Source organism: Chlamydotis macqueenii, chromosome 23 (assembly GCF_036417535.1).
Source record: "Chlamydotis macqueenii isolate bChlMac1 chromosome 23, bChlMac1.mat, whole genome shotgun sequence".
Taxonomy (NCBI): domain Eukaryota; kingdom Metazoa; phylum Chordata; class Aves; order Otidiformes; family Otididae; genus Chlamydotis; species Chlamydotis macqueenii.
This window is the reverse complement of record NC_141578.1, coordinates 2,350,281-2,361,885: the sequence shown is the minus strand read 5'-3', so window position 1 is coordinate 2,361,885 and position 11,605 is coordinate 2,350,281. Positions and strand designations below refer to the sequence as shown.

General features: G+C 55.0%; 1 protein-coding gene across 1 annotated transcript; it reads left to right on the top strand.

Annotated features, from left to right (window-relative positions):
* Positions 1-2,910: 2,910 nt before the first annotated feature.
* Positions 2,911-4,737, top strand: RABIF (RAB interacting factor). The gene is made up of 2 exons (XM_086765893.1): positions 2,911-3,093; positions 3,194-4,737. Exons 1-2 carry the CDS (start codon positions 2,911-2,913, stop codon positions 3,437-3,439), a joined length of 429 nt encoding a protein of 142 aa, XP_086622019.1. The 3' UTR covers positions 3,440-4,737.
* Positions 4,738-11,605: the final 6,868 nt, after the last annotated feature.

The following is an 11,605-nucleotide window of genomic DNA, read 5'->3' as shown; positions in this document are numbered from 1 at the left end:
GACCCCTTTGGGTTGGTAGGTTTTTCTTTCTTTCTTGAGCAGTCCCAGAGGACTGCAACCGCTGCAAGCCCCACACCAGCAACGGGCCCTGAACAACCTGCGCAGCTCAGCGCAGCCCTGCCTGCGGCAGTCGTGGACCACAGGCTGGGCGGTGGCGGCGTAGCGTTGTGCCGCTCAGCGGGGTTTTATGGGATGTGGATCTTGTCAGGAAAGCTTCATCTCAAGTTTATTTGACGAGCAGGTGGTATCGAGGTAAGTGTTGGTGCAACACTGTCAGCTTTTGACTTGCAACCTGAACGGACTTGACCCGGGCCAGGCTGAGCGCTTACTTGCCTCTCCCCGCCGCCATCTGACCAGGGTCTCGCTCCCTACTTACGGTGTTACCTTCTAAATTAGAACGTGCACACGTAGCGCAATCAAGCTGGAGCCCTACAAACACGTTACTTCACGGCCTCCTACAATCAGCGAGGCAAGGGCCTTTGCTTCAGGCCTCCGCCGCCGGAACCTCCTGCACGCAGCAAACGTGTGGGCAGAGCAGGGCTTCCCTCGGTCACCAGAGGCAGGAGATGTGACCCGTTGGGAGGCTCCGAAGTTCTGGAGGGGGGTAAGTGAAACCAAGCTCTCGCTGCTCGGGTGCGTTTGAGGCAGCGCGGCTGCCTGGCTCACAGGACACAGTGCAGGGCCTGGGCAGGGACGCAGCCAGGCTCCTGGGCACGTGAACTCCGGGCTGGTTTTGTAAAAGTGATGTTTGCAGTTACCCAGGAAGAAAAGAAATCACAGAGTCAAAGAATAATTGTGGTTGGGAGAGGCAATCTGGCTGTCTGTAATCCTGCTCGGAGGAGATCCGGTTTCTCCGGACCTTGTCCCATCTCCAAGCACGGGGATCCTTGCACTTCTCCGAGCCCCTGCGTAGCTCTGCTGCGGTCGGACACTGTCTGCTTCCGCAGGAAACTCCCACGCTGTGGTAGCGGGAAACTGCTGAAGTGCAGGAAACCCTCTCTTTGGTGCCACAAGCACCAAACCCCTTGGAAGGAGGACACATGGTGGGCAAGGGAGGATGCAGAAACTTGGCAGCACAACCTCCTCTACAGATAAACCTGCTGCCTGCGCTCGGCGTTTGACAGCGGCAGAGGAAAGCCGAACAAAGTTGCTCAGGGAGATGGCGGAACTGAGGACGTCTAGAATTGTTCTCTTTGCTCTCCGCAGCGTTCCAGCACAGTGCAGCCAAGCCCCCTCGGCACCACTCGCTCTGTGTGCGAAGTCTCTGTACCACAGCGAGGACAGGACCAAGTCTCCGAGCTCAGCGGAGCTGTCGCCGAGTCGCACGGCTGGGCCAGTCGCTGCTGAACCGCTGCGGGTGCAGTCCCCGCCTCAGCGCAGCCCCTCAGTGACTCAGGACCAGGGGGTTTGTGTCCGCCAACCACGCTCACCTTGCAGCCGGTGGCAGTGAGCAGAGCTGCGGCTGACGACGTGCCATTCAAGATGACGATTGCCCAGGCTGGAGCCTGAGGCGAGCAGCTGGATTGCTGATGAAATCCTGTGTCTTTATTTAGTGCCTTGAGTATCAGTTCCCATTTCCGGCTTCTCCTGAGAGTTTTCAGGAGCAGCCAGTCGGGGCACAGCAAGGTAGCAGAACGGTGTATATTTGCAGTAAATGGTCTGCAAAAAGCAAGGATCAGGGCTCTTCGGGGATCTGTTTTACCCCTAAAGAAGCAGTGGCTGCACTCAACAGCCTGCTTCAGTCTTTCCCACCGTGCTAACAGCGGGCTGCCAGCAGCAGGTCCCGAGATCAGCACAGAGCCACAGCCCCTCGCAGCTCAGCGAAGAGCAAGCCCAAGGGATTCACCCAGGCCCCAGGACCTGGGCTCCAGCACGGCCGCCTGTAAGCACTGACACAGCCTCCCACGTTCTTCAGGGTCTGGCTGAACTCTGCCTTCCTCTCCTGCAAAACGTTTTGTTCTGAGCGTTAGCACCTTGTCCCTGTCAGGGCACTCGTCCCCTTTCCTTCCCCGTTTCTGAGGGGGTTCTCTCTGTACCAAGCAGCTCCGTGAGCTGCTGGGTGCTGCAGGGGAAGAACATAGGAGGGGCTTTCAGAAGTGCTAACACAATCAGTACGTGCAAAATAAGTGCAGCAGCTTTGCGGGGAGACAATTTCCCTTTGTCCAGCATCAGCTGAGCTCTCCGGCCACTGTAGCAGAAGCCGCAGCGGCTCACGGGCGGCTGGCCACGGGGCCGAGCCGTGGGGCACCCCCGCAGCCGGGGCAGTCACCTGGGTCAGCAGAGGCCTGGCAGGAGCTCAGGGGCCATTTAAACCTCGCTGCTCCGGAGCACAGTGCCTGCTCGCGGGCTGTCTGCGCCCACGGCTGCCCGGCCCAGCGGCACTGCGGTGCGAGTAGAGGACAGCTTGAGCTGGGGCTGCTCAGCCTGGAGAAGAGGAGGCTCCGGGGAGACCTGAGAGCGGCTCCCAGTGCCCAAAGGGGGCTGCAGGAAAGGTGGGGAGAGACTCTTCAGCAGGGCCTGCTGTGACAGGACGAGGGGTGATGGTTTTAAATTAGAAGGAAGCAGATTCAGACTGGATATAAGGAAAAAATTTTATGCTGAGGGTGGTGGAGCACTGGCCCAGGCTGCCCAGAGAGGCGGTGGATGCCCCATCCCTGGAAACATTCCAGGCCAGGTTGGCCGGGGCTGTGAGCAACCTGATCTGGTTGGAGATGTCCCTGCTGCTGGCAGGGGGTTGGGCTGGGTGGGCTTTAACGCTCCCTCCGCACCCGCCCCACGCTGTAACCCCACAAGCAGACCCCAGCCCTCCCTCTCGCCCCGCAGCACCGCGCATGCGCACCACGCCGCCCGCCGTCACTGCCCCGACCCCGCCCCTCGGGCGGTGGCAGCACCCAGCGCGCCTGCGCGGTCATGGCGGCGTCCTGCACCGGGATGGAGCCGGCGGCGGCGCCTCCTCCCTCTCCTCCTTCCGCCGCCGCACCGGGCTCGGGCGAGCTGGTGTGCGCGCAGGGCCGGAACCTGAAGGCGGTGCTGTGCCAGCGCTGCGGGTCCCGGGTGCTGCTGCCCGGCGCCGCCACCTTCGCCCGCCGTGAGGTACCGGGGCGCGGGGGGGAGGGAGCGGCGGGAGGCGGCGGGCAGGCGGGCGGGAGCGGCGCCCCCTGCCGGCGGGGCGGTGACGCTGTCTCTCCCGCAGCTCCTCCTGCCCGCCATGAGGAAGAAGGCGGCGGCGGCGGCGGGCGGCGGCGGCGGCGGGGACGTGGTGCGGGAGCACTGGCTGGTGCGTGACATGTTCTCCTTCGAGAACGTTGGCTTCACCCGCGACGTGGGCAACGTCAAGTTCCTGGTGTGCGCCGACTGCGAGGCGGGGCCCATCGGCTGGCACTGCCTCGACGACAAGGACAGCTTCTACGTGGCGCTGGAGCGCGTGGCCCACGAGTGACGCTGGGCTGGGGCCGGGGGCGGTGGGCCCGGGCACCTGCGTGGGGAGCTGGGCTCGGCCGCCGGGAGCCCCGCCTGCCCTCCAGCGCTGCCTGACAGTGACAGACTGAGCTGAGGCCCGGCGGACTGGTGGCAACTTGGCCACCCGGCAGCCTTGCCAGCTGCCCCACGGCTTGACTGACCATGGCCCGGCTGCCCCACAGCTTGACTGACCACGGCCCAGCTGGTCGCCCCACAGCCCGGATCCACAGACCGACCAGCACCAAGAAGCATGGCACCGGCACAGCCAGCGACTCGCCTGAACCCTCGTGGGAAGGACATCGTTGGTGGGAGGGTCCCCTGTGACCTGCAGGGACAGCTCGCCGTGACAGTTCTGCCAAGCAGCTTGATCCTCTACTCGCTAGAAGCGGCCCTAGGCGTTCCTGGCTGCTCTCTGTCACTTCTTCCCCCTGTGGCTGCTGTTCTGCAGTTGTGCTAAGGTGCCCTTCAGTTTGTGACACGGCCGTGTAAATGTGGGTGCCGGCACAAGGGCGTAGGGACAGGACCGCTGCGTTGAGTCGTGATGGCAGCTTACATCGTCCGAGCTACACCCAAAGCGGTTACGGGGTTTAAGGCTGTATCTTCTGTTGATTGTCAGAAGAAATGTTCCCTGCCCCAAACCCTTTTAGGTTCTCTAAAACCTCATCCTACTTGAAAACTGTGACCTGTAAGTGCATATGGCACCTAAAGTGTGTGGAAGGCATTTTAACTAACACTGTCTGTAGTTTCATTAACTGAGTACTTGGAAATAAGATACAGGTAGAGTCTGCAGGCAGCGCAGGCTGATAGAGTGGCAAACAAAGAAAATGTGCGAGATCATAGTATTTCCAGGCAGCAGGAATAGATTCCAACCTGAAAAGGATTTGATTCCTTGGACAAGCAGCATCCGGTGACTGCGTGTCTCAGTGCTGAAGAATGTCAAAACAGCCGCGCGTGTATTAAACAGAGAAATCGGGAAGGAATTCCTCTTCTGTAAAAGAAGCTGGTAGGAGGAATGCTGGCGAATTGTGTCCAGTTTTGGTCTCTGCCTTTTAAAAGATGGGCACAAAGCTGACTGAAAATTGAAGGAGGGAGCAGCAGCCGTGGTTCTCACCGTATTTATAACTTGGTAATTGTGGTCCAGTTTGCATTCCCCATTTGCAACCCCCCGTATGAATAATACAGCAGCTTGGCGGTGGTGGGCTTGGGTCACGGAGGACGTGCGCTACAGCGGGAGGTGTATCGGGACGCTGCGCTAATAAACGCTTTGGTACCAATCCAGCTGAAAGGCACAACTGTCATTGCGCTGGGATGATGAAGGTGTATTTGCCACCAAAATCAGGATGGGTTCTACTTAAAGATCGGCCACGCTGCTGCCGCAAGGCTGTGGGAGGGACCTTTTCGTCGCTCCTCTGGTGAAACAGTTTTGCTGGCAGGAGTCTGTAAGGCAGGCACGGCCTTAGGTAGATTATCCAGAAAGGCATCGTGACGGCGGGTGAGGGAGAAAAAATTGTCTTTTCTTCTTCCAGTGCTTGAGAACCTGCACTTTTAAGAGTTGGAGACTCTGCCTTAATGTAGAAGTAGAACGACGAAGATATTGGCTGCTCTGTCAGAAACCTCTGCCATGGACAGTCCAAGATTTATTAGTGAAAGGGCGGCGTAACTCCGTAGTCTGGTGATTAAGGCTTTCACTCAGGTTGGAGGGGAGTCCTGTGCTGTGTCCTTGCTAAACGTGGCAGATGCACGTTTGACATGAGAACTCTGCGTTCCTCCTGCCCTCCTGCCTTTAGCCCTAAGCCCAGTGACTGAACAGGTTCACCCAGGAAGCGCACCTGGAAGGGCAGGAGAGCTTCGCCTGGGTTCTGCACAGGCACGATGAAACAGCGAGGTCGCATCGTTTTCATTTCACACTCTGATTGTTGTCTGTTAGGGAACGTGTTTTGACCTGTAATACCTAGGTTATAGTCTGTGTTACCAAAATATACAACACGCTGCGCGATAGTTTCATTTTGAAGACACCACTGTGCAGAACAGGCTTGTGGATATCAGCTTGATTAGTGCTGAGTAAATGACACTTCTCAAAAAAAAGGGTACGTGTGGATTCCTGGTGTTGGGGAGTACTGGGAGGGAGGAGAGGTGGTGGCGGCAGGTTTTCCCAGTCGTTAGAGAGAGACCTCGGGTCAGAGGCCGCCTTCACGTCGGCACTGCAGCGATTTGAATCCACTTCGGTGTGGCGTTGCTCAGTGATGGTGAGTCATGAAAGCTCCTCCTGCCCTTCGGTGTGGGAGGAGAAACATGCTGAATGGATACATCCTCCATGGGATCCAGGTCTGGCTCTTAAATATGAGGTGGGATCACACAGATTGTGGGAATGTTAAGACCTGTACAGCCTGTTAGGAATTCACAGGAGGAAGCTTTTGTACCATGAGATCCTGGGATCTTTCAACCCCAGGTAGGATCTTGGCTTCCTGCAGCTTGGAGAAGCCATGAGAGACACCCTCGAGTGCAGGTAGCACAGGAAGGGACGTGGCGCCGGTGAAGGGGCAGCTGTGCAGTAGAGCTCTGCAGTTCGCTGGTGCTCAGGAGCCTGGGCTAATTCATATCCCGAGAGCTGAGAGAGAACTGTGCGGGGCGGGAAATGAAGAGAGAAAAGGCAGCGTCGCTTTGTGGAGTTGGAACCCAGGCAGTTCCACTGCTGTGTTAACTGAGCTTTAGGGGAAGAATGTCTGCAGTCAGCAAACGTCACCTCAGGGGGAAGGGTCTGCTGTGTTTGTGCAACAGACAGCAACGTCAGATTTGGGAGCATCTAATGAAACACTGAACAGTTTTGTGTTAATGAGAGCTAGCAACAATTTGGACAGTCTCACAAATAACATAATCTTTTCACTGCTTTGTATCTAACGTTGAAAACCTGTTTTCCAGTTGCCTGCAGGAACTGGTAGGAAAAGGAGAGACGAGAGCCAACCTTCAGGTACATAAGACCTGCCAACGCTCCTCCTGCAGCCCATCTTTCTTTATCGTCAACACCGCCACAGACTAGAAACACTAATTTCCACATGCAGGTCGCCTTTAAATTAATTTGAAAATTGATTCTTCTACATAAATAGGTGCATAGACTTTACTGCTGAGACCCGTTCTGCGTTAAGCCGTAGCACTGCCAGGAGGGGGAATACTGAGGAACCTGCACCCCTTGCACCGGCCGATCCTGCCAGCGAGGTGGCTCAGGACTGTGCACAGCAGGACACACAATGTCCAGCACGCGGGGCCTTGCCTCAGCGCTGCTTTGGGGTGGGGACAAATAACAATTTTGTCTAATTGCTTCCCAATCTGATTTGGCAGAGCGGTTATGACAATGTGGACTTTGAAGTAACAGCTTGGAGGAGGACTTTGCTGTTTGTATTGGTTAGGTGTTTCTACACCATAAATAAAATGTATTTAGGATGGGTACAAACAGATCTTGTTCAGATATTGAGGCTGATTCATAGCCCCAAAACCACGCTCAGGGCTTATGCTGACATTGACACTTCGTGCAACTTCATCTCTCTGCTCCCTTTCCCACCCAAACCTCTCCCTCAAGCCAGCTGCTGAACCCTTCGCTGGGACTGTTCCATTTGCCAACTGAGTCTAAAGCTGCCTGCTTCTTTTCTTGGGCTGCTGGGTTGAAATGTGGGAGTTTGAGCTCTGCAAGCCTGTGTGAGATTATCGGGAGGCAATGGCAGGGTGCAGGTCTTCCCATTTTTGGCTTCAGGAGGCTGTGAGATCAGCTGAGCTGTCCTGGGTAGCTGCCTCAAGTCATCCCTAGCTAAGAGGTTGCATTCAGCACAGGAAAGACATGGACCTGTTGAAGTGAGTCCAGAGGAGGCCAGGAAGATGATCAGAGGGCTGGAGCAGCTCTGCTGTGAGGCCAGGCTGAGAGAGCTGGGGCTGTTCAGCCTGGAGAAGAGGAGGCTCCGGGGAGACCTGAGAGCGGCTCCCAGTGCCCAAAGGGGGCTGCAGGAAAGGTGGGGAGAGGCTCTTCAGCAGGGCCTGCTGTGACAGGACGAGGGGTCATGGCTTTAAAATAGAGGAAGGGAGATTCAGATTGGATATAAGGAAAAAATTTTTTACACTGAGGGTGGTGGAGCACCGGCCCAGGTTGCCCAGAGAGGCGGTGGATGCCCCATCCCTGGAAACGTTCCAGGCCAGGTTGGCCGGGGCTGTGAGCAACCTGATCTGGTTGGAGATGTCCCTGCTCCTTGCAGGGGGGTTGGACTGGATGGGCTTTGAAGGTCCCTTCCCACCCAAATCATTCTATGAGTCTATGATTCCCACTGTTCCTTCCCTAAATCAAGTGCATTTTGCTGGAATAGGTAAGTGAAAGAGGTAAGTGGTGCTTGGAGCAGGGACTGGAGTTCAGGATTCCCTCTTTCCCCAGCTCTGGAAGTCAGCAAAAAGGTCTTGTGCTTCTGGGCCTGACAACACCCAAGGATTACTCGTCTCTTAACAGAAGAAATCTTTGGCAGAGCAGTTATGACAATGTGGACTTTGAAGTCACAGCTTGGAGGAGGACTTTGCTGTTTGTGTCCCCGCTGTGTTCCAGGGCGCTGCCGCTCAGCTAGTCGTCACGTAGGCAGCCAGGAGGGCTCGAGGTGGGATCTTTGCAGTACCTACAGCTCAGTGTGTCTGCAGAACCCGCTGCCACCACGTATGGAGACGAGGAGCTCAGCAGAGTTCAGAAAAGGGCTGTGGATTGATAAAAACAACACCAGTTTTGCTAGGAGAGGTATTTTGGCATTGCATCTCCTACGTATCTTGCTTGTTTCCCTGAGCCAGCAGTACAGAGCAGAACTGTTACGCTGTGTGAGCAGACACTGCTGTATCAGCACGGGCAGTTCCTACGATGTGTGGGTGTTTGGGAGAAGAGGGGTATCTGAAATGTGTTATGAATATTCTCTGAAGGTCATTTTACGTGCCTGCCCTTACACTCCCTGGCAGGAACAAGAAAAGGAGGAAAGGAAACAATAGAGAGGAAATAGCTTTGGGGTCCTTCAACAAATAGTGCAGGGAAACGCTTCCCTGCCTCCCGCAAAGCCAGGTTAATAACGCCCAAACCCTAGAATCAAAGGGACACTAAACCACCAAGTATTTTGCAGCTGCTGGGGGTCACAGGAAGAAACCACAGCAGATGAGTGGAACTTGCCATAAAAGTGCAAAGAGAAAATGAGGGCTTTGGTAAAAGCCAGCTTTATGCTCCTTTTAACCAATAATTACTGTTGTCCATTTCAGCATAAATACTTTTGTGCTGAGTTGTGAGTCAGCCAGGTTCTTAAAGTGCAGCTTTCTTACAAGTGCAGCTGGACCTTTTTGTGTCGGTGAGGACAGGGAAGAGGGAGATGGCAGCCTTGCAGGCCAGATGGGAGTTACTGAACTGCAGGACTGCACCCCCCGGACGAGCGTGGGCTGGGATGGAGTTCATTTTCTGCAGAATAGCTAGTGTGGGGCTGTGGTTTGGATTTGTGCTGAAAACTGTTGATCATATAGGGATGTTTGACTGTCTTCACAGGAAGTGCACTGGCATCTGAAAATTATCTGATTATGCACAGGGTAAAAATCAAGTGCTTTGCTCCCAAATGTAATCACCGAGGACGAGTGAGCAGGTTCCTGGGTCACTGAGAGAACGCTTCCATCTCCTGAGAGCGGGAAGCAGGCTCTGGAAAAATTATTTCTTGCATCTTTCCTAAAACTGTGCCTTCCCAGAATGGCACAGTCCAACCTAGAGGTTGCTTTTGAAGTCCTGTGTGTCTGAATCTGAGAGCTACAGGGCTGGTAACAGCTTGTGGCAGAGGATGTATCCCTTGAGCACCACGTGGACACTTCCTAGGGGCTTCACTTTCGTCTTTGGTTAAAATAGGAACTGTTCTGATACAGCTTCTGCATGGAGAAATCCCTGGTTACCCTTCCCTCTTTGGCACAGTTAGATCAGCCGTGTCGGCTGGGGGTGCAGGGGAGCAGCCCAAGGCAGGCTGTAATCCCATAAATACAGGTGAGCCCGAAAGTGGGGCATGTTCTGACCAAAGCAGCGGCCGATCAGCCGCCAGAGGAGGCCAAAGCAGAAGAGCCAGAGCTGTGTTTTTTCCAGCAGCCTGCCTTCCTGGCGAGTGTTAGTCTGGCAGGACAGGTCAGAACTGCAGGCGAGGTCTGTCCTTGAAGAGTCTTTCAGGGCAATTTGTGGCGTCGATAGGAGCCACGTGTCCCTGGGGCGAGAAGCTTTGCTAGGGGAGTTCCCTACATGGGTGTGTTTATCCACGCTTCTCGCTGGGGAAGCAGCAGGCAGTGTGTGTATACTCAGCTGTGTTTCTGCTCCCTCTTTCAGGTTCCTTATCTTCCAGGAGTCTCTGAATTCCCCCGGAGGAAGGGAGACCAGTTGCCAGCCTTAATCGCTGTGCGTGCAGAGGCAGAGCGCTCTTGTCTGAGTGCTGACAGGAGTCATCCTCTGCTATTGTTCAAACCCAGCTGGAAGAGATGCCCTGAGAGCAAGGGAAAATAAGCAAAGCCATGTCAGCACAGGTATCCTTCCCCTCCTGGAGCAGCTGGCTCCGCACGCTGCCTGGAACATTATTAACAGTGTGCTCTTTCCATGGCAAACATCCAGACCACAGTTCGTTGCAGAATCCCAGGTTAATTTGGAATCTCTGGCGGTGGAGCATGAGGACGTGGCTCCAAGAACTTGCTGCCTCGTGCTTTCCTGGGGAGGCAGCAATCTGTGACTCCTGTTCTCTAAAACAGGCAGGACTCCGTTCTCTGTGTCAAACTGTGCAGGTCCAAGGGGCTAGCACCAAAAAAAGTAGGGGGCCAGAAGTGCCAGGGCTCAGCAAACACAGGACCCAACTCCTGAGGAGAAAAGATGCTTGGAGAAAGTAGCAGCTTCAGACTCTGGTGGGAGAAACCTCCCTTGATAACCAGGAGTGAGAGATGTAGCTGCAGGTGTCAGCGGGAATTTGGAGGCTCAGTGTCCTCAGCGGCTCAGTCCCTGCTGCAGCCCCAGGTCCCCCTGTTTGGCTCCGGTGCCGATGCTCCACAAGGCCTCCGCGATGCTAGCACCACTCAGGGGGATCTGCTTCCATCCCTTCCCTCTAGGCCCCTGCTGAGATTTGGGGATTTCTGTTGGAAACCCAGTACGGTAGCACTGAAAAGCAATGTCTGTGTGCAGCTGCCCTGCACCTGAGAAAGTCCCTGATTTTGGGAGAGGTGAAGCCACAGTGCCCGGTGTTGCATGTACTCAGAGCAGCACAGCATGAAGTGCAGCTTCTGCCTACTGGGACCCTCTTGTTCTACTTCTTGGCATCCTCTGCCTTCCAGACCAGATTTATAGTGCTGCTGGTCCAGCTAAACTGGCGTTTAATTGGTGTTGACACAGATGGCTGCGAAGAGAGGTTGTTGCCATGTGCAGCTGCACCATAAGGCCAGCGCAGTGCTGAACTGGGTGCACTGGTTGCAGTGGGGGTCCTGCAGAGCCATGCTGCCTTGTCTGCGCACCCCTCTGCAGGTCACTGTACCACCTGGGGCTCTCTGGCTGAGTCAGCACGTGCATTTAGCTCTTTGAGGCTAACGGGGAAACGAACGCGGAGCTCTGTTCTGATGCCCCTCTGCAATCGGTCAGCGTCACGACAAGATCACTGGGTATCTCAAATCTGAGACAGTCAACAGAGGAGTTTATGTTCCTACGTGCTTTATTGGTCAACAATCCATTGGATTATCTTTAAAACTACCCTGTGTGCACTTAAAATAGCAAAAACCAGCTCAGACCTGTGGCACTTTGCCCAGTCCATGCTGCCTGACCGTCACAGATGGATACAGCCCTGCCAGTGGTGTCTCTGGACTGTGCCTGTGTCACGGTTTAACCCTGGCCAGCAACGAAGCGCCAAACAGCCATTTGCTCACTTCCCCTGCAGTGGAATGGGGAGAGAATCAGAAGGGTAAAAGTGGAAAAAAACTCATGGGTTGAGATAAAGACAGTTTAATAATTAAAAATAATTTTTTTAAGAAATTGTAAGGAAAAAAAACCACAACAAAAAGAGGAAATGAAACCCAAGGAAAAAAGCAATGCAAAAGAAAACAATTGGTCACCATCAGCATCGACTGATATCCAGTCAGGCCCTAAGCAACAGCC